Source organism: Panthera pardus, unplaced genomic scaffold (genome assembly GCF_024362965.1).
Source record: "Panthera pardus isolate Hobbes unplaced genomic scaffold, ASM2436296v1 HiC_scaffold_8, whole genome shotgun sequence".
NCBI classification, from domain to species: Eukaryota; Metazoa; Chordata; class Mammalia; order Carnivora; family Felidae; genus Panthera; species Panthera pardus.
In genome coordinates, this window is record NW_026527013.1 from 26,755,241 (window position 1) to 26,778,543 (window position 23,303).

The 23,303-nt window shown below is 36.5% G+C and overlaps 1 protein-coding gene across 13 annotated transcripts in view; it reads right to left on the reverse strand.

The window, feature by feature from the left end:
• The window catches only part of CFAP20DC (CFAP20 domain containing), a 238,250-nt gene that overhangs the window by 76,578 nt on the left and 138,369 nt on the right, over positions 1-23,303 (reverse strand). For 8 of the 13 annotated variants that reach the window (XM_053896821.1, XM_053896819.1, XM_053896825.1 and 5 more), the window contains 6 exons: positions 17,664-17,800; positions 16,818-16,980; positions 15,082-15,198; positions 13,812-13,931; positions 11,087-11,418; positions 1,314-1,688 (listed from right to left, as the gene is read on the reverse strand). In XM_053896821.1, the coding sequence (XP_053752796.1) occupies positions 1,314-1,688; positions 11,087-11,418; positions 13,812-13,931; positions 15,082-15,198; positions 16,818-16,980; positions 17,664-17,800 (1,244 nt within the window). Of the gene's footprint in view, positions 1-1,313; positions 1,689-11,086; positions 11,419-13,811; positions 13,932-15,081; positions 15,199-16,039; positions 16,134-16,817; positions 16,981-17,663; positions 17,801-23,303 lie in introns of those variants that run through there. The other 5 variants (XM_053896827.1, XM_053896829.1, XM_053896820.1 and 2 more) reach the window with 4 other exon arrangements.

Genomic DNA, 23,303 nt, shown 5'->3' on the forward strand with positions numbered 1-23,303 from the left:
AATAAGAGGAATGCACATTCCGGTTTTATCTGGATCTTTCTTGAGGAGTGGCCACCATTTAGAGAAGAGTCAGCATGTATTTATGTGGCCCAGAGTGGTGGACACAGGCAGCATTTCTGGACTCAGCTTCAAGTTCTAACTCGTCAACTAACTAGCTGCTGCCCTTGAACACAGTGCATAACCATTCTGAACTTCGGTTTCTTCATCTGGAAAACGAGGATGAAGGTCTTCACCTCTCTGGTCATTGTGAGGATTAAATACTTCAGGAAAAAGGGGCTGGCATGGTCAATGCTAAGAAATATTAGCTGTTTCTATTTTGTTAATGATGATGTACGTGTGTGTTCCTTGTGTGAGTGAATAGTCCACCCTAAATTGCTTAGAACATAATTGAGCCAAAGCTTTACAGTATAACACATACAGAATACTTAGGATATGACAAATAGAGTAAACCTTTAATGTTTAAAAAAAGTGAAATACTGGGGTGCTTGGGTGGCTCGGTGGGTTAAGCATCTGGCTCTTGACTTCAGTTCAGGTCATGATCTTACGGTCCAAGGGTTCAAGCCGCACATCGGGTTCTGCCTGGCTGTGCAGAGCCTGCTTGGGATTTTCTCTGCCTCTCCCCTGCTTGTGTGCTCTATGTCTCTCAAAATAAAGAAATAACCTTAAAAAGATGGAATATAAGTTCATTTGTTCTGCAGAGCTTCATTTGTTCTCTGGTTTCTAAGTGCAGCTCTGGGGGGGTTGAAGGAAGAAAAGTACTAACATAGGAAGGAAGAAAATCAATCTGATGGACATGAATATAGCCACCAAACTAGCCTAGGGATTTCTTCAATGACACTACTCTATGGTTAACCTTCACTCATGCCATTTATTATTTGGGGGAACTGCTGCAAAGAGACCAGAAAGTGAATAGAATAATGATGTTTTTATGGCTCCTAATGTAGATTGTTATCGAAAATCTGTCAATTTTACTGGCAAGCCTTTGGCTCAAAAAATAAGATCTTCGTTTGTAATTTGCAGGCAGTGATAACTAAAATTATGAGAAGTAACTGGGAAATAAAAAAATAACTATGATGATAATTATCTTTCTCATTAAAAACAAGAGGCATTCTATTATCACTGGGATGTGCAATATACTCTTTTAACAGCTGCTGCTACTGAGCTACAACACATCCGAATACGAAGGCAAATACATTACTGATCACCCAAATGATGAAAAATAGGTACTGCTGAAAATGTGTGCAAAATGGAACAGAACAGAAACACAGCAGGATGTGCTGCCGGCCTCTGCAGACCAGAGCGAAACCACTTACAGCTACTTCAGGAATCGGTCTCAGCTTTTCTCCCGAGATTTCCTTTAGGGACGTTTTGTTTATTGAAGTTGGTACTTGATGGGGTGGTAGGTCCTTTGCTTTGATAACAGCATCTGGAGTTTTCTGAGAGGATTCACTTCTTCTGGGGGGAGAACGGCATGGTGTAGGCACCAAACTCGTTTGAAAGTCTTTTCTATCTATCTGCTTCGCCAAGGAATTCTGGCTTTCTGATGCTCTTGCTTCTGCGTAGACACTTTTTAGAGGTCCTGTATCTGTCCGCCTTGTAGCCGTCCCCCGCGTGCTCTCTACTGTTAACTGAGTTAACCCTGAAGGGCTAGTTGTTGGGCCCAAGGAACCCTGGATACTGTAGTTACCCTACGTAGGGGAACAAAGTGAAACTATTTTGAGCCAAAATTTATGGTGAAGAAGCTAGTGAGAACAGTTTTTAATAAGTTCACTTATTCTCTGAACAAAAGCAAAAGTATAGCTATCCTATTTTATTCTGCAATAAAAATATAAGTAACTAAAAACAGCAATGCAATGCAAATAGGTATAAATCGTTTGCTAAGATACCCTGCTAGATGGTATCTGGTCTTGATAAGGCATATAGGAAGTAGTCACCAAAATTATAGGCGTTTCAAGAAAGCATGTGAAAGAAGAGGATCCATAGGAAGTTACTTTAGAATTATATACTTTGACTTTCTAATAAGCTAAGTCCATGGGAAGAGAAAGAGCTAGAACTAATTTAGCTTATTTAGGCAGGGAAATGTTACTCTAAAAACAAATTGGCCTATCAAAGTACCTTTTTCTTATACTATTGTAGAGAAGTTTTATTCTTCAAGAGCAACAGGTAATAAACATGTTTTGTGAAATATTTTTCTTACATGAAAATTTCAATTATAGCTATTTTTTTTCCATAAGACATGAGCATCATTAAATACAATTATTTGGAAAGCTAAAAAGGAAAGCAACATGAAATTTACAAGTATGTAGTTCTGGGGTTATCCCTGGGAAAGCAAAAATTAAAAATTTTAAATCTGAGAAAGGACGAACTGCAAACATAAAATCAATGGCTGTGAAAATAAATAATGGAAATGAGAAATTCAGGGCTATTTCATTTGGTAGATTTTTCTGCTATAAAATAAGAAATTTAAAAACAAACTAGTGCAGGGGCACCTGGGTGGTTCAGTCGGTTAAGTGTCCGACTTACGCTCAGGTCATGATCTCACTGTTCATGGGTTCGAGCCTCGAGTCAGGCTCTGTGCTGACAGCTCAGAGCCTGGAGCCTGCTTTGTATTCTGTGTCTACTCTCCCCCCCATCCCTGTTCACGCTCTGTCTCTCTCTCTCAAAAGTGAATAAACTTAAAATAATTTTTTTTAAAAACAAACTAGTGCAATCATTGCTTATACGTGCCATGGTAGATTTTTCCAATTTGTCTTATTTATTTAAGTATTTAAATTATGTAGGGGCACCTGGGTGGCTCAGTCGGTTAAGCCTCTGACTCTTGATTTTGGTTCAGGTCATGATCTCATGGTTTGTGGGTTCACCACATCGGGCTCTGAGCTGTGCAGCCTGCTTGGGATTCTGTCTCCCTCTCTCTCTGTCCCTTCCCCACTCACTATCTATCTCTCAAAATAAATAAAAGTAAACTTTAAATATGTGAATATGCAATAAATAGATATTAAACATGTAAATATGTAATAAAAGGATATTAAAATGATAAACTGAGGACAGAAAAAAAATCAATAAAAGCAGAGTACATTTTAAAGACATTATGTGATGTCTTAGAATATGTATCTTACATTCAGTTTCAGTAAGCTATTCCCTACTCTTCCATTTGTAGCCACAAAGAACCAAACATCTAGTTATTCCCCAAATTTGGTATTTTTTAATCTTTTTTTTTTGTTTTTAATTTATATATATATATATATATAGAGAGAGAGAGCTTAAGCAGGGGAGGGGCAGAGGGACAGAGAGAGAGAAGTGTGGATCCCAACCCTGGGATCATGACCTGAGCCAAAATCAAGAGTCTCACACTCAACCATCTGAGCCACCCAGGTGACCCTGGAACAGATTTTAATTCAGTCTCGCTGCTAGATAGTGCTAACTCTTCTCTAACTTAAAAAAAAAACAAACAACAGGGGCACCTGAGTGGCTCAGTCGGTTGAGCGTCTGACTTTGGCTCAGGTCATGATCTCACAGTTGGTGGGTTTGAGCCCCTTGTTGGGCTCTGTGCTGATAGCTTAGAGCCTGGAGCCTGCTTTGGATTCTGTGTCTCCCTCTTTCTGCCCCTCCCCCACTCACACTCTGTCTCTTAAAAATGAATAAATGTTAAAAAAATTAAAAAAAACAAAAAAAACAACTCTTGTTTAATTTTCTATAATTGTTATATACAATTGGCAGTGGGATTTCTTTGAACAAAAGACCCTCTACTAATTCATTTCCATCATATTTCAATAATAAAAACATGTACCATCTATTTAAAACAGATTGGCCTTAAAAATAGGTTGGTTAAGCACAGAAGGTATAATTATGCATCTTTGGGCCACAATCTTTGGATCACTCTGGGATTCCATTTTGTATATGACATGGGCAGAAGTTAGGAGCTTTTGCAATAAAATATTTATTAAGCTCCTTCTATGAGGAAGGCATTTTCTAGGCACCATATAAGATACACAGGTAAGAACATGGGCACTGACCTCGGGAGGCACAAAGTCTTAAAGGCAAAAAAAGCATAAAGCAGAGAGATAGATACCTACAAAAGTAATAATTTCATAAGGTAGAAGGCAGTAAATATCATTCCAAAAGTTTCAGATGTACTATTATGAGAATTTAGAGGGATGCATCAAAAGTTAGATGTTTGCTACATCATTTTAAAAACACTTTAAAAATAAAATTATTATAAGAAGTCTATTTTTTGCACCTGTGGGTGGGTCAGAGTACAGCCTTTTCTTCCCCCCCAGTAGTTTACTCAGGTGTAAAATTATTTCTTTTTGCTTGGCATGAGTGGTGATTACATACACAGAAATACTGATGAGCTGTGTATGGACATTCATCTCACATTTTTCCTAAGATATGCCCTGGTTGGGAGATGGGCCGAGGAGGACAGATTTAGCTGTATTCCCTGGTGAGCATTCTCCTGGTTGTACTGTATTTCCACGGTATTGTTTCTATGCTATTTTAAATATATGGAATAGATAAATAACTGGAGAATCTGGGCAGAGTGAAAAAGGCTTGCTTACTTTGGCTGCCCCAGAACCAATTCTGGTTTACCCCAGATTCTGAAAGGGAATTAGGATAAACGAGAAAGGGAAGAGATATAGGAGAATAATACTTTGATTTAAATTGGGTCGGCTTCTCTTTTAGGGAGGAAATAAATAGAGAATAAAACCTAGTAATGTATTTTCTAGGAGTGGTACACTGGCAAAGCCCTATTCCTTTCTTTAGCAACACTTTGATTTACTAAAATAGATGATATACATATAGATGATATTTATTGATTTCGTAAATGTTAATACCTTTGGGCTCGACATGCTGTTTGATTAATTTTTTCTTATATAACATATGCATTTGTTATATGCATTAGAAGTTAGCTTACTATGACCTGATTGAAAAACAACCACTCTTTCCCCTTTGGTTTATCACTCAGCTACTGAAAACCTGTACAGCAATTGAATATAATTTGTCAGAGTGGTAAAGAAATTGTCATGCCATTTTCACATTCCAATCATCTGTTCATCTGTTTCTCAGAAGAACAAATACAAAATGCTTTTGATTTAACTTAATATATTTTTTTTAAAAGTCCCAAATCTCTTGAACCGTTTGTCTTCTGGGCTCAGAGGCATTTGTTTGTTAAATATTCAATCACGCCCCAGTGCTGGGAACATCAATAGAGTTTGCCTGATTAACTGTAGCACAGCATATGTACGCCGAAGATGAGAATGATTTCCCCAAGGACCAGCACTTCCTCTGCTGAACTATGTTTCTTAAAAGGACATGCAGATGGGCATTTGGACAATAATTTCTGGACGCACAGAATGGATTGTTCTTGCTGAGCTGTAATTTTAAAAAGATAATTTTAATGACTCTTGAGGGCCACCTACTTGGAGCAGATGGGACCCAGGCTCTTTGTATCAAAACTTTAATGTTGAGTGAGTCAGGATGGAACTCTGTTTTAGCCTTTGTGAAAGTGGATAATCATATTTATTTATATTTCAATTGATTTTTTAATTCAGCCCACCGTGAAAAAACACCTTCTATAACATTTTTAAAAGTTCTATAAAAAAACATGTCTGCAATATTCCAAACACACCTTTGATGGCAGTTCTGAATTTGTAATTGAGGTGGAGTCAGCAGGAGTTTTTACTTTTGTCCAATGTTTTAGTGACTAAATGTATGAACTGACAGCATCTTTTAGTTGGGACATTAGCGCTAGCAGCCAATAGAGATGATATAGGTATATACTTCCATTGTCACCTAAAGAGCACAATTATTTACATAGATACAGTTAAAGACATGAGTCATAACAGAGTGAGGAAAATAATTTCTTCTTGGGGCACCTGGCTGGCTCAGTGGGAGGAGCATGTGACTCTTGGTCTCAGGGTCATGAGTTCGAGCCACACGCATGCAGAGATTACTTAAAACTAAAATCTTGGGGCACCTGAATGGCTCAGTTAGTTAAGTGTCCAACTCTTGATTTCTGCGCAGGTCAAGTTCCCACAGTTCGTGGGATGGAGCCCCATGTCAGGCTTTGCTCTGACAGCATGGAGCCTCCTTGGGATTCTCTCTCTCCTCTGTCTCTGCTGCTCTCTCTCTCTCTCTCTCTCTCTCAAAATAAATAAATAAATAAAGATTTTAAAAAATCTTAAGGGGCACCTGGGTGGCTCAATTGGTTGAGTGTCCCACTCTTGGGTTTCGGCTTAGGTTGTGATCCCAAGGCTGTGGAATTGAGACCCTCATTAGGCTCCATGCTGAGTGTGGAGCCTGCCTGCAATCCTCTCTCTCTCTTTCTCTCTGTCCCCTCCCCCTCGCTCTTTCTCTCCTCTGCCCCTCATCCCCACTCGTGCTCTCTCTCTCTCTCTCAAATAAAAATAAATAAAATCTTAAAAAAAGATTATTATCTTCTTTGATGATAATAAGATTGACCACTCAAATGTATCTTAAAGGTCTTCACTAACAACCATCCCCAAGAAGTATTTTTACTTCCACCTCTTGAATTTTACAGGAAACTATTAAAGTAATACAGTTCTCTCTGGGTGGCAAAGATAACTGATAGTGGTAACTTATAATGCATTTTACTAACTAGTTTATAAGGAAGTAAAACGAAAAGAAGATGTAAGTGTTTCTAACAGGTAATTAATCTGCAACATGCTTGATATTAAAAGGGGTTGGGGAAATTATTTTTGTAAATATCTTTACCTATAGCCAATGATGCTTCACAGACAAATCATAGCAGAAGTTAGAAGGACTCTATGGGATGGGCAAACACCATCATGTGAATATTTGGGGAAAATGATGAGACTCCTTTGTTTAAGACAGAAACATATTTTTCTATAAGTTAAGACTTCATGCTCTTTTAGCTGATAACAATTTAAAGATTTCTTGTGGAAACTCTATCCACAATCAAATATTTACCTGCAAGATGTTTATCTTTTAGCAAAAGTGGCATAATGATATTCTAAGCAGACGAGAGTTTTATAATGTTTTTACTTGCCTACAAAAATGAAGAACCAAGTCACAAGAACCAAGGGACCTGTGACTTCTGCAGAGAAGAAGAGAGCTTCAAAAGATAATAATAAAGACATATAGGGGCTCCTGGGTGGCTCAGTCAGGTAAGCGTCTGACTTCAGCTCCGGTCATGATTTCTCTGTTCATGAGTTTGAGCCCTGCATAGGGCTCTGTGCTGACAGCTCAGAGCTTGGAGCCTGCTTTGGATTCTGTGTCTCCCTCTCTCTCTCTGGCCCCCACCACCCCCTGCTTGTGCTCTGTCTCTCTGTCTCTCAGTCTCTCAAAGGTGAATAAATGTTAAAAAAAAATTCTAAAGATAATAGTAAAGACATATAGATGTGAACAGCCTTAAAAAATTTCTCATGCAAATTAAGTATTAAATTTGCCTGGTAGGTTTACAGAATATGTTATGTTGTAATTCATAATATACAGGAATAAAAATGCAAGGCCATATATTCAAAATAGAGGCCTTCCATTTTTTCCCCAACACATACATTGACATTTAAAAGTTTTTAAAGGCTACACAGAATTATAAGCAGCCTCAAATGGAGTAAATATTCTTTCTATTTTGTGTATGTATGTGTGTGTGAGAAAGTAATTCAAATTCATTAGTTAAGTGCACAGGGGTGAATGTTTTGTAGACGAACTCAGAAATCTAAACTATCAGGAAAAAAATAGAACGAAACAGCTTAACTGCTGAGTGTTAACAAAAAAGTACCTTGAAAGCAAAAATAATGGGAAAGCTGACAGGGAGGACTAAAAGGGTCCTTTTATGCCGTTGTTGGTGAATTTGTTCTCTGCAGCCCTCTATGGAGTTAGATGGGGAGAAGATCTGGAAGCTTCCGCTAATTTGAATTCTCTAAGTAGTCAGTCTACATAATTCATATCCAACTATGGATAATTTTTTGGTTTAATGTTCCAATTTGGATTGTGATACAGGACAAATTACCTGGCCTTGCAAGTATCTACTTTAGTGTGTGATACACAGCCAGAGTTTTGGGGAAAAAAATGATGGTATTTCCAAATGAAAAATTAAGTTAGGGGAGTAATAAAATATTAATATAAAGCTAACTATCTCAAGTTGTAAACCAGGCGTATACTCAAAGCCACGTTGGGAATAATGGCATAAAATACAATGTAGAGATGATAACAGTAACAGGCTTTTTTTCCTTTCAGATGCTGCAATAGTGTGAAAGGAGCTTTCAAGGATAATTCACTTTACATGGTAGTCTTGATTTTATAGCTATATATTTCCATAGTGTGCTTTTCAAATAAGAAGTACAAACTCAAAATTAATTGAGTATCAGAAATATTAGTATACATGGCTGCCTAGGGAATAAAATATATAGTACAGCAAAGAGAAGAGCATATGCAAAAAAAGAAAACTTATAATTTTGAGGCTCTCACACTAATGAAGATCTCAGATGTGAATTAATGAATAGGCACTTAAATTACAAAATCAATATATCACTGAAAGCTTATTTTAATTAGCTTTTACTATTGTATGTGTACTTTCCCTCTAGCTATCATAATAACACGATTTGATTTTGCTTAGTTTACATACTACTGAATATACCTAATTTCCCTTTAAAAATACTCAATGGTCTACCATCAAATAAAGTCTTTTAACTACAAGTTACAAACCTAAAGCATAGTAAGTAAGTAATTATACTCATTTTTCCACCGTTATTTATAACATAACATTGTTTTCCTTAAGTATAATTATGTTACTCTAAGGATATAACGTTCTCAAATAATTCAACTAATATAGTAAGGATGACTAAACTAACCGAACTGATTTTTCTTCGAAGACTATATGTAAATAAACATTTGAAATATGTAATCCAATTTCCCATTGACTTACACAATTAATAAATGGGAGAAGTAATCCTACAGAAAAAGAAATGACCAAAAAAGCCCCAAACAAAACAATTTGATAAAGAAGGGATCATCACAAATTCTAGAACTCATTTAAATACAACCCGACATTTTTGTTGGTCATGTTTTCTATTTTAGTTTGTGTCTTGTTCTTGCCTCTAACAACAAACCCTAAAGCCTGTATATGACAAGGCTTCTGCCCTTCTCTCTGGCTGCCACTGTTAGCAGGCTCCCACTAAAGGTGGGCCAGGACCAGTGTTAGCAATGAGATGGTCCGAGTATAGGCTCTAGCCGTATGCTACTGGTCATTTTGATGGTCATGGCACAGGGGTGACCAGATAGCTTTGCCTCGCAGAGCTTGGGTAATGCATGATACACTTATTTTCGATTTTGTATAGTTGGTAATTAGCATATGTCTGCATAATAAACAATGAAAAATGTAAGGAGTAGCTAATAGCAAAAGAAAGCACATAAAGTGATAACAAGTTAAAATATTCAGAACTAGTATTCATTTTCCCATGAAGCTCTATTGCTTCTTGTCAAGACTTTTCCTTCATACAGACAGAAGAGGTAAGTTCCTCATGTCGTGATATTTAAAGGGCAGTTTCCCATAAAACTTCTCTCAAAGTTTTCCAGGGAAGGAACTAATAATTCCCACCTGCCATGAAATTTCCACCATTACAGGAATTCTTTTGGTTTAGGTAAGAAAGATGGTGCTGTGCACATGGGAAAAGGATGGGCTATCGTGTTAATGAAATGATATTAATTAACTTATCAGACTAGCCAATTAAGACTGCAGAAGAATTGACAGCTGGGATGGAGGAGATACTAGATGCTGACGGCAAATCTCTATTTTATAATTTTTATACCTTAACGTTATTCAGGGTGAAAGGGACAAAGACGTCCTGAGCACAATTTGATACGCTGGCATCAAATATAGTATTTATGCAAAAAGGGATTTATAGTAGGTTTGTTTGGTATGACTAATAGTTTCACCACACTCAGAAGCACATATTATAGAAAAAGGATTCCCCCATGCACTTTGCTATGGAAACTCATTAAAAGTTGCAAAACACCATAGTTACTGCCTGAATACTCTCATCACATTCTCAACTGGCTCTGAAGGTAGGAGCTCTGAACCTAACCTGCATGCTACTGTCCGAATGGGGATCCTTGAGTTATAACTTGAAAAAAAATTTTTTTTGTAAGCATACACAAAATTTTTTTCTAATTATTATTATATAAGCATTATATTACATATAATCTAATATATTTATATTTATAAATATATTTATTATATAATTTATTAGATATAATAATTATTATATAACTTTAATATAGAAATGATTTGTATAATTTCTCTAAACCGTAACTTGACTGTAATCTGCTTTTAAGATAATTATTTTTCACAGAAAATATGAATGCCTATCATTAGAGCACAAAACTAAAGGAACTTCACAAATAAATTCATTTTATATGGGGAAAAAGAGTTACTGGATTAAGTTTTAAGCAAATGTTTCAGAACTACTTTCCATTTGGTCTATAACGAGTTGTTTTTTTTTAAACTTTATGTGAATTTACCAATTTGTAAGATATGTTTGTATTCTAAATAACCGCAAACAGAAAACCCTGGGTAAGGCAAGTCCCAGCACTAATCCATGATTCATTATCTAGACTTTAATTGGCACAACTCTTGAAATTCTGGGACCATATGGAAAATAATGAGTCCTAATAGGTCTAAGGTGGAGAGATGGCAGGGGAGTAAGGAAGCCAGAAAACTGTCAATTCAGAATGCTTGGCCACTGCAGCACAATTCCCCCAGAGAGCCAGAACAACGTGTTCTCAATGTCTTACTGGTCTCGCCATCATACAACTAAACTGCGTGTTACTTCTCATTCTGTGAGGCAAAAATTAAAGCGAAAAAACAAAAACAACCCCAAAACTGGTTTCCATAATTAAAAATGAAATTGGCTGACTGCTAATAAAAAAGGCAGCAATTTAGAGTTACCATAACAACCTGAGGCAACTGTTGACTGACACTGCAATCTGCTGCATTTTTATAAATAGCAGTTGATTTCTCCTCTTTCATTTCAACTGGTTTTAGCGCTCATTGGAGCTAATGCAACAACTGCGTTTTAAAACGACTGCACTTATCAAGCAGTGTTACCTCTTCGCTGCTGTCACTGCCATAAAAATCATCCTCCGATTCAGTGTCTCTCCTTGTCACACTGGTATCCTCTTTTAGATCCAAAATAAATGGGCACCCCTCTGGGGACAGAGTTTGAGTTTTTCCATGAGGTGCTGATCGCGGTCTTGATGAAAAAGTGAAAATGTTCTTTGGAACAGCCTGGGTTTCCTCTGCCAGTTGGTCACGTTCACTTTCCTTGCTGGCTTCTAGCCACAGGTGTGAAGCGTGGCGGGAGTCCTCATCTAGAAGGAGAGACTGTCTGCTGGACGCCGAATGGGAAATGTGATCATTTTCAGGAAATATCCACTCATCTGACATTTGAAAAAGATGACAAAAATTAGAGGAGTGTTCCAGAAGTGTTATATTAGGCAGGTGGTTAGTTCAAAATTTCTTGTGTTGAAACAGGGATTTATTAAATAATGCAGAAGTCAAGGAATGCAATCTATCCACATCCTGTAACCTGCTAAACATTTAACCCCATAGATCAGAGCCTACAGCTATGGGCAACTCATTTGCACTTTCTCTCCATCTGAGTTGAAGTACCGGCCGGGAAATTTATAAGTCTGAAATAATTATCACCTGTCTTGCAGCAAGCTCTTTATAGCACAGCCTCATCAATTTGATATTCCAGGGGGGAGGAAATCTTCCAAATTTAAAAGCGTTTGAGTAACTAATATCTTCTTTTACCTGTAGGAGGGCAGGGCATTTAACAAGTTTCTTTAAATAAAATACCTGGGCATTGTTCAGATTATAAATCATGGAGGAGAGGAAACCATGAAGAGGTTAACAGGCTTTTCTTTTCCCTTTCACTGACTGAAGCGGGGGCAATTCATAGACTAAACTGAATAGACTTTTCAAGTAATAGTAAATCCACAGAAATACTTGTTAATGTGACTGGTGATTTCTGCTGGTGAAAAAGTTCTTTATGTTTAACTATAGGAGGGAATGTTTTCATACAAAAATCTTTTTGCACAACATTGTTTTTGTTAAAAATACTGAATACTACACCACTGAGATACATTTATATCAAAACTTTAAAAAATCTTTTAAAAAGTAGAGTTGATGTACAATGTCACATTAGTTTCAGGTGTATAACATAGTTTAATCTTTTTTGTAACACTGAGGTAGATTTTTATAGCTATGATCCAGGCAAATTGGAACAAATATTTACAATGAATATCATTAAAAGCATGCTTATTTTCTTTAACATGATGGCAGGAAAAAGTCACATTTTCTCAACTTAGTCTATTTTCCTTAAAATTTACTTTTTTCCCTCCTACATTATGTCAATGGTGAAAATCTTACAAAAATCTGCGTTCAGCAGAACCAAAATGTGGACATGGTCATTTTATCCTGACTCTGGAATCTGGCTACATTTATCTTCACAAGGAAAGTAACCAAGATTTGCTGACTTGAAACTCTAAAGCCTACATCAGGAAACCAACAAAGAAAAGACCTTTAATAAAAATAACATTAATGGCACAAATGAAATTGTATTCAGCATAATGTATTCACTGGTTGTGTAACTTAGCACTATCATTATAAAACATAACTTGCCTATAGAAAGAGTAACAAATGTACATTTCTTAGGGAACTCCTACAAGGGACAAGGCTTTCACATTTTCTGTAGGTAAATGGCCAACAGCAGGCTGAATCTATGTCATCAGACCACATTCACAGGGGATGTGGAGACTCCTGGGTCAGTGTGCCGTGAGCAGGTGAAATAAACAGATTCACTGGGCTGTCCTCTTTGGGACAGCAAAGTCTTTCGCGTGGTGCTAAGAACATAGCACATGCTTTGTAAACTCTGTAGATGCTTTATTAATAAGTAAATGTTGAAAAAGATTTAAAAAAAACCTAATGTGTTGCATTACATACATGGATCCGTAAAGAAAATTGGAGGAAAAGATACTGGGAATCTTCATTATGTAATTAAACAACGTGCATGACCTATTGCCAAACATATTATTAACTGTCAAAAAGTCAAAGTCAAAGGAGTGTTTTTACACCAAACGGACTCTAATTATCTCACCGCCACATGCTTTTTTGGAATTTGTAGTTTTACCTCAAAGTATTTCCATATCAATTGTAATGAATAATTTGGTGTGTTTTCTTAGGAAAATATGTAAATTACTGTGTAATCACAATATTGCAGCAAACAAGATAAATGCAAGAATGATCACCTAAACATCTAATTAGTTTTTCTACACAGTCAGATTTATGCTAGAGACACTAATTGCGCCTAACATTTTAATGAAGGTTTCAACATTGCATAAATAAGACTGACAAACTACAAACAATTTTCATTTATTTTCCCTTTTCCCTTGCTCAGAACAATTCGCCTTTGTAAAAGTACCACACACCTGCTAGGCAAGATATGTTGATGGGCTCAATGTGCTAGACTCCAACCATCTCCATTATAAAGAGGATGGGGGACTTGTAACAATAGGTAATCTTTGGGGATGGTGATGATGTCATGTTAAAACTTTGGAGTTTCAAACTTTCCTTCTGATGCATTGAAACTTGAACATAAAAATACCCTTTCATCCCTCAAAGTCTGACATGCAAGTGGGGTTAAAAGGAGATTTATGAAAAATGATAGATTTTTAGCAAGCGACTGAATCACAACTTTTCAAAATGACTGGGTTTGAAATGTTCGACATACTTAGATTTTATTCATTATTAACGATTCTGGGGTGCCAACCTGCTTGATCAGGAGACTGTGGTGCTGGAGAGCTTGGGTTCATCTCTGCTTTCTGTTGGGACACACTGTTGAGGGGTGTTGTCGCTTTATCTTCATTCCTGTTATTTCCTGAAGAACAGCCTTTATTGGAATAAATATTTTCCACTATGTTATTTTTGATTTTTTAAAAAAGTTATTTTCAAAGAACACTATTAACATGGGGTACTTTTCTACATGACTATTGAAAAGCACATCAGAGGTGACAATACAGATTATATGCAGTTTTTTTTTTCTTTTCCACTAGAATGTTTTAAAGATGAACTCAGCTGCATTTTTGTAGCGGTTCATCTTTAAACTCCTTGATATTTGCATGGGGGACATTTTAGATTTAAGTTTTACAATATGCAATAAAAGGAATTCCAAAACCCGTATCATTTTTAAAAGGTCTATATTTTCCCCTTTGGTTCCACATAAAATGGAGTGTGTTTACTTTAAATTACAACTCTTGCTGAAACAGACTCTTTTAAACCAAGCTCTTTCCTTCAGCATCTTAAGAAAATGGACACAATTAATTTTTCTATCATTTTATAAAAATAACACAAATCCTAACAAGTTGAATTTCAGCGTATCCAAGAACCCTACATTTTTGAGAAATTATGGTAGCAGATGAGTACAAGACATACTCTGGGCTTGACTCAGGGTAACTACTGCATGTGCAGACAAATCTATCCTTGCATTACCTCAAATCCAGTATTCAAAGGGATAACTATAATAGCCATCTAAATTTATCTAATGCTTTACTGGTTGCAAACAGTTGAAATTTTAACCTACATTATATCAGATGGCATAGAGTCAAAAGGGAGAGACAGTAAATGCAAAAAAAGATGAATATGCATATCTGAAAAGGGCTCAATTTAAAAAGAAGAGATATAAATGAAACATGAAAAATTACGAGTTAAGTTCAATTTTAGGAAAGTCTGCAGGAAGAAACCTCCCCTATCAAATTTGGGCCGTTTCTAAAAAACAGTAATTTAAGCTTATTCAGCCTTTGAGAGTAGAAAGTAGGAAGTCCTTTATTTCTGCGGTACTGTCTATTTAATCCAGCAAATCTCCGTTAGGGCTCTAGAGCAATTCTTTTGCAGAAAATTTGATTTCCATAATCCCTGTAGAAAAGATATTTATATTTTAAATGAATTGGTTCGTAATCCTTTGAAACTTACAACCTGCAGAGAGAGATTCCATTGTTCTGAATAATATACAGATATAAGATAGTATTGAATTAGGGTCGTACCTCGGTGTGCCTCTGTCCTTTCTCTGTTGGTGCTTTTTAATCGTAATCTTCTCCTGTTATTATTCTTATCTGCTGATGGTTCTTGAGGGGGATGTGGGTGCATAACATGCAGATCAGCTGGTATGTTTTCATATCAAAGAACAAAAAGCCAGAACAGAAAGTAGTATATGGTTTGAAATAACTCAGTAAATATAATTAGAGCCATAATGAGAATGTTCTCGTATCATTTTGACATCATGCAAAGCTATATCAAAAGCATAACTTATTCCTTCATGGAAAATAGGTATTTATTCCTACTCCAATATTAGGATCATATGAGGCTTTCAAAATTACTAACACATTTTATTCTTGTAACATAACCTTACAGAGAGCTATAGGTAATTTGGTTAATGTTAATCACACAACACGCTGTATTAAAAAACATAAAAAATGGAACTGATAGCTAATACAGAAAAATAATTTCTTCCTTTAAAAGAAGAGGTAGATAAATTTCTAAAGAACCATGGAGAACTGAGATTAAACCTGAAAAATAATTCTTAAGTGTAATTTAATTATGTAATAGTAATAATAATAATACTCATAGTAGCACTTAATAATAACTGAATGTTTAATTTCTTGGCACAATATGGTGTATTTGACTGATTTTTCTTCTTGAATCCTCACAAAGACCATGTGAGGCAATCATTACTACTATAGTGCCAGCAGTAATTTTATCCCCATTTTATAGATGAGGAAACTGAGGCCCACAAGGTTTGGGAAATTTGATTAAGGTCTCACAAATGGTGGTAGAGTTGGGACTAAATATCTGTGTTATTCATTTCTTTATCTCAGTTTTGTATTGCATGGGAAATATAGTCTGTAATAATGATCATTAATCTCTAAAGCAAATAAAATGAACACAAGTGCCCCTCTTTTCAACTCTCACAAAAGTCAGACATGCAAGAATGGAAAAACTGACAGTGAGTGGTAAGCCTTTGGTGCTGGTCTCAATCCTTTCCAATGATTACAAATTTCAAATCACTTTGCCTCTTTGTTAGCCATGAACCTTCAATCTATAAAATGGGACAAAAATCTCCTCTTCACCAACAGGGTTCTTTTTATATCAACAAGAGAAAATAAAAAGCACTTTATAAATGGAAGAGATTAGTTAAAAGATATAATTAAGAAAACTTAAAATGCAGGTGGAGTTCTCAAAATATAGTGACAGTAGAATGCTATATTATTTCCTTGCCAATCATCATAAAATAAAAACACAGGGTACTGTGGCAATTTGAAATAGTGGAATAAAGAGAATAATAGGTTCTAGATGATAATATATGTATAAATTTGAAACATACTTCAAAATCCGCCATCTTTTTCATTTTTATTTATTTAATTATTTTTTTTCCATATTTTTCATTTTTAAATGATAATTCTCTGGATGTAAGATCTAGTCAAGAATATAACTTCGAATTTATCTTCACAAGAACATTTCTAACTGTTTTCCCCTAGCTATCAAAACTTATGCCTGGTGGCTCAGTAAGTTAAGCGTCTGACTTCAGCTCAGGTCATGATCTCATGGCTTGTGAGTTCGAGCCTCGCATTGGGCTCTGTGCTGACAGCTCAGAGCCTGGAGCCTGCTTTGGATTCTGTGTCTCCCTTTCTCTCTGCTCCTCCCTAGCCTGCACTCTCTCTCTCTCTCTCAGAAATAGATACACATAAAAAAAATTAAAAACAAACTTATGCACGATTCTTACCATGAATAGGTACGGTCTGCTTTATTTGGCGAATATTTTCTTTATCTCTTTGCTCCTCCGACTCAGGTATCAGTGAGGCTGACATTTCTGCACTGCTAACACAGTTCTCTGCCATAGACTGTTGGCATGATCGGTTATTTCTGGACCCAATGGATCTTATTGTCTATAAGGAAAAGGAATTATCTGCACATTTTTAAATATGGGAATTGCATTTATTTCCTGTAGAATATACACAGATTAATAATATTTGGGCAACTAAAATGTGAGGAAAAAAAACTAGAGGAAATGAATAGATTAGAAAGTTGGTGGAGAGGAAAATTATAGTAGAAAATTGGAAAGGAATGGAAGGAGAAATATAACATGAGATAAAACAGAAGTCAAGCGCGTCTTCTAGACACAAGTTAAAATGTGCTTATTTGATACATTCCATCTTTAGTAGGTAGGCGGTGAGTTGAAAATTTCTGTATATGTCTGAAATTCGGAGGAAATTAAAAATAAAAATATAACATTTGAGAATCTGGTTGTTGTAAGGTGTCTGGTGATGATCCAATTCCTTTTTGAAGGAGAGACCATAAAATGTGCTCACATATATTTGTCTTTAAGTTTTGTGAACACAGTTAATGAAAAGAATACTCAGAAATGTTAATTGTGTTGATATGGCAAAAATAAAACAGTTTTGAGGTTTTTTTAAAAATCCAGAATTTGTTCCAAATTTATTCAAGCCTTCTGCTTTTGGCATGTAGTCTGTCTCCTTCTTCCCCAACCCCCAACCCCTGCACTGGGGAAAAAACCCTTCCCTTCCCATGCCTCTCACGCTTAGATGAGCTCTTCAAATCTTGCTCCTACCTCACTGGATATCCTCATGTTATTTCTTCTGCCAGAGAGTGGAGGTGGTCCAAGTACTCTGGATCCAAAGGCGATATGACAAACATCGTGATTTTTACTGGTACGCACACTGCCTGTTCCCTTGTTAATGAACTGATCTGTTTTGTTTAAGGAAGGCAATAATAGTCCATTAATGGATATAATGACTAGTACCATGTTGCAATGTTTCTGAAAATACAATCCAGGTGTCACATGATCCAAATTCCACTACAGGGCACTTATAAAAAATGCAGATGCTGAAGCCTAACATCAGATCTACCAGATCTGTAGAATTAGCATCTTAGGGAGGGGAGGCAGAAATCTATAATTTTAACAAGCTCTCCCAAATAGTTCTTATGCTCACAGTCATTTGAGAACCACTGCCACAAATATTTTGCCTCAAAAAAAGAGAGGAGGAGGGAGAGAAAAGAAAGAACAGTTACTAAAAAATACATCCTAGTAAGAAAGTAGTTTAAATAAAACGAAGTCAAGTGAACAAATATTTGATTGAGCACTCTCTTGAGCACATACTAGAGGTTATCAGGGACACAAAATAGATAAGATATACTGCTTGCCCTCGAGGAGTCTGGAGGGAGGTGATAGTACAACAGGTAACCGTAACATAAAGCAGACCAGTGGGAATGAAGAATAAGTGACCTCTTATACCTCAAATAATTAAAATTAGAATTACCCTACAATCCAGTAATCACACTACTGGGTATTTACCCCCCAAATACCAATACATTAATTCAAGGGATACCTGCACCCCTATGTTTATTGCAGCATTATTTACATTAGCCAAACTATGGAACTATGGAAGCAGCCCAAGTGTCCACTGATAGATGAATGGATAAAGAAGATGTGAATTATGTATATATATATATATATATATATATATATATATGTGTGTGTGTGTGTGTGTGTGTGTGTGTGTATACACACATATATATATACACACATATATATATATATATACATATATATACACACATATATACACACACACACACATATATATATATATACACACTAAGTTACTAAATATTTAGTGTTAAAAAAGAATGAAATCTTGCCCTTTGCAACGACATAGATGGAGCTACAGAGTATTATACTAAACAAAATAAGCCAATTAGAGAAAGACACATACCATATGATTGCACTCATATGTGGAATTTAAGAAACAAAACAAATAAGAAAAGGGGTCAGTAAAAAAGAGAGGGACAACCAAGAAACAGATTATTAATGACAGAGAACAAACTGATGATTACCAGAGGGGAGGTGGGTGGGGGAAGGGTGAAATAGGGGATGGGGATTAAGGAGTGCACCTCTCACGATTAAAAAAAAAGAAAAAGAGTAAGTGACTTCTTGAATGGACCTTGAATGACATAAGATTTCAAGAATGAAAGATGTGGGGTGCCCTAGACAGAAAAAAGTGTCTGAATAAACACAAGGAAGAGTGAACTGGTAGGGTATCCTTGGGGAATGAAATTACCAGTTTAGCTGGAAGGATGAGTTTGGGTCACAATGAACAGAGCCTTAAAATGCTAAGAGCCAATTTTAAATTTGGTTAGGCAACAGGGTATCATTGAAAGTTTTGTGGGAGAAAGAGAACAAATTGGTTTCACCTCCAGGATAGGGCAGATGTGATTACCAACCCTTGCTGTCTTTCCCTTCTGGGCATACAGCTACATTACATTTTGAGCCTTCTCTGCAGTTATATGGGTCATGTGACTGAGTTCTGGTTAATGAGACCATAAGAAGTGAAACGTGAGAAGTGTAAACTAATTCCTGGCCTCTAAAACCCCCTGCATAATCCCCAGTAATCTCTCTGCCCTCATCTCTTGACAAGATGAAGAAGATCCAAGGGAGGACTTTAAGGCTCCGAGAAGAATCATTGCATAAAAGGAGCCTTGGTCTCTGAATGACCACATGGAAGGCTGCTGGAGGAACTCCTGAATAGATGAGGCTGTGGGGCTCTTTGTGACTGTAGGTAGGCTTCCCGGACTAAAAGAGCAGGTGAGGGTGATGGTCCTTAAATCAAAAAACTGCCTGCAAGCTAGAAAGTCTTCTGCTCTGCTCACTTGCAAGACAGAACCAACTTGAATATTATGATGTCGGCTCCAAGTAAGTCCACGTTTGTCCCACAGTCCTGGATATACATGAGCTATTGGCCACTTTCTGTCTGATCTATTCCTTGAAAAAATTCCTATAGTTAGCTGGGTGGTCTCTTTAGCCTCTGCTGTAGAGCTATGATTTTACATGTGCTAGAGTTAAAAACCACTCCCCTGAGAAGGCATGAGAAAAGGCACAAAAATTAGTGAAAGCATGCCACGCTTGGGAAGCTCCAAGTGTTTATTTAGATCTGAGTGGAAGCAACATGTGTGGAAAGATGCGTGTTCTGGGTCTGGTTTTGTGTCTGCAACAGATGAAGCTGAAGGGTTGGGCAAGGGTCAGATTGCTGACATGATATGAGAGAATGTTTGCTGGACAGAAGACTAAAATGGCTGGCAAAGTGGTGAGCAGCTGTACTGTTTCAGTATTCTTCAAATTCTTGAAGCCCTGTTTGGTAGAAGAGAGATTCCATTTGTCCAAAGGGCAAGAACATAACTAATGAGAAGAATTTACTTCAAGGTTTTACTCCAACATAAGGAGCATCTTTCTTTAATTAAGCATGTCTGGTCATGGTGGTGGAGAATTTTCTGTCATTTTGAAGGTGTCCAAGCAGAAGTGTGGGAAGCATTCTGGCTGTTCTGAGGCAGATTCAGATACCAGATGACTTCCTACTTTCCATTTCTACTTTCCATTTCTAGCCTAGTCCTCTCTTCAGAGCTCTACTCCTTGTCTCCAGTGGCCTTCTTGCTCAATTCCTTTTCCACGTCTCCAAGATGCTTCCAACAGAAAACTTGGTCTAGAGTACGGCACTACAATCCATTGAGTTTGAACAGTTAGGATCTGGGTATCATTCTTGACTCCTCCCTCCACCTTCTCCACAGCCAATCCATGTCCACTTCTCTGTACTGCCTCTGCCAACACTGCAATCCAGGCGATCATCATCCCTCTCCTGGATGATTGCAAAGCCTCTAAGTGACCTACCATGTCTGTTCTGGCTCCCTGTCCCATGCCCTCTCCAAAATGCAGCCAGAGTGGTCTTATGATGGAGGCACTCCTTTCCCTCAAAACTTTTCAATGGCTTCCCTGCTGCTCTTAGGATTAAGAAGAAAGCCCTTAACAGTAGCTGCAAAAACCTACATGTTCTTGCTTCACTTCATACCTTTCACTCTCATTTTCTGCTCTCTCAAAAGACTGGCCTCCTCAGCTCTTCCTGCCTACCAGACCATTTGTGCATGCTGTTCCCCATGGCTAGAAGGCTCTTCCAGTACAGGTATTCCCATAACCTTTCCCTCACATTAATTTAAGTCAAAATTGCCCTTTTACATGTGTTTGTGGGATTCTCTGATAATATATGCTTCAGTAGATATAAACTCAGTAGCTCACTTCTTCACCCCTGAATTGCTAGTCTGGTGCCTGACATGGAGTTATAGATACTTGCTGAGCAAAATGAATAAATCATTAAATGTAATGAATCAAAGGGATGTTGGATTAAATGACTAAATATTTCTTTTTTTTTTTTTAACTTATTTTTGAGAGAGAGAGAGAGACAGAGAGAGCACAGACAGAGAGAGAAGGACAGAAGATCCAAAGTGGGCTCTGCACTGACAGCAGCAAGCCTGATGCAGGGCTTGAACCCACGAACCATGAGATGATGACTTGAGCTGAAGTCAGACGCTCAACCACCCAGGTGCCCCAATGACTAAATATTTTTAACTTTGGCTAGAATTTCAGTTTTCATTTTAAGAAAAATCTGTCTGTGAACTGAGGATGAAGACTGGATAGGACTGGACAACTGCCAGGATATGGGGGATGAGAAGGATCAACAATGACCAACACACATTGATAATTAAATGAGTGGTATGGCTTTCAACAGTAGTAATGCTATGGCACTACAATCAGATGCCTACTCAGATTACATGTGAAATTTTCTAGTGTTAGCAAATAGATTATTGGTTGTATGTACATCTGTGTTTTAAAAGTCATTATAAATATCCATTTGGAGTTAACAAAACCCTGTTAGCCTCTCAGGACCAATAACAGAAAGAAATGACACTCAAATCCCAGGCCAATTGGAAAAATTTGTTATAGAATCTATCATCGTTTGTACCTTTTGTGACCAAGTAGAACAAATCCTGGACTTTTGATTTTGTTCTCAAATGTGGATTTTCCCCAGAAAGAGCCACTGAGAGTCCTGAATGTCATGGGAGTTGGCTTGGGCCTACATGGAAATTTTCAGTAATCAGAATAGGAGAATTTTTTTTTTTTTTTTTTGGAACTTCCAGTCATGGGAACCATTAGGAATGGGCATATTTTTTGCATATCTTTCTGTTCAAACATCTTATGGGGCAATTTCCTTAATGTTTTTTCTTACTCTTCATATATATGTTCCCCCCAATTAATTTAAGCTCCTTTGAATAGAAAGGCCATTTATTTGGTACTGTATGTATCCCCACCTGTGGAGCCCAGTACAGTACATGGTAGACAATGGATAAATCTCACCACAATTATAAATAGCATTCAAGATTAAAAGGAAGATTTTTTTAGGGGAGGGCATATTTAAAAGGTCATACTGATATAGTTCCAGCTTTAATTCAACAAAATGTACATATTAACTAGTTTGTAGGTATTTAAAAAAATTCCTAAATACCTTGAATTTTTTAGAGGAATATCTTGCTTAGCAGTAGATATCCAGTGACCATTAAAGGTATACCTAAACCTCATATGATACAATTTTCTAAATCACAGAAAGTTAGATATGATCCTCATCTATAGGGTTTCTTTAAAAAGTAATCTATCACTACGCATTTAAATTTAAGTCTATTTTCTAAAATTTACAAATGCTAGTGCATGTTTTTCACAAACCAAAGTATATCAATACTCTCCCATTAGGTTATCTCCTTAGTTAATAGACTCAACTTTTTGGTACAATTAACATATATACATTCTTAAAGCCTGTTTCATTTTAGTAATTCTATTTATAATCATTGTCATGATTCTCTCTGTAAATATGTATCATGCTATTTATCTACTGTAAGAGAATCCTAATTAAAACCTACAAGGGAAAGTAACTTAGACTTTGGTTTCTAAAATAAAAAGTAAAAGGGACAAAGTTTCTATAATGAGAAAAATCTTAATAAAAGAACACTACAAGCAGAAACCCATGCCTTTTGAATTCTAAAGGGAGCTCTTTTAAGAATGATATCAATATGCACAATATAAGGTTAAAAATCACGATTAGATTAAAGTCATGCTCTAGGCGTTTCATTTTCTTGAGTTTGTGGAAAATGAACTTGGTGTAGGTCAGAGATGTTACCATTAATTATTTTGCTATTTTATGAGGGGTACATGCCTTTGTAGTTAGAATATAAAACCTGAGGGTCTACTCTCTAATTGTCTCTTAGAAAAATAAACATTCATTTTTGTCTCAAGATACAATGTTCTAATTATAATAGTCATTTAAGTTTGCAGGGTTTTCAAAGCTTAACCAGAAAAACTTGCTGAATTTTCAAC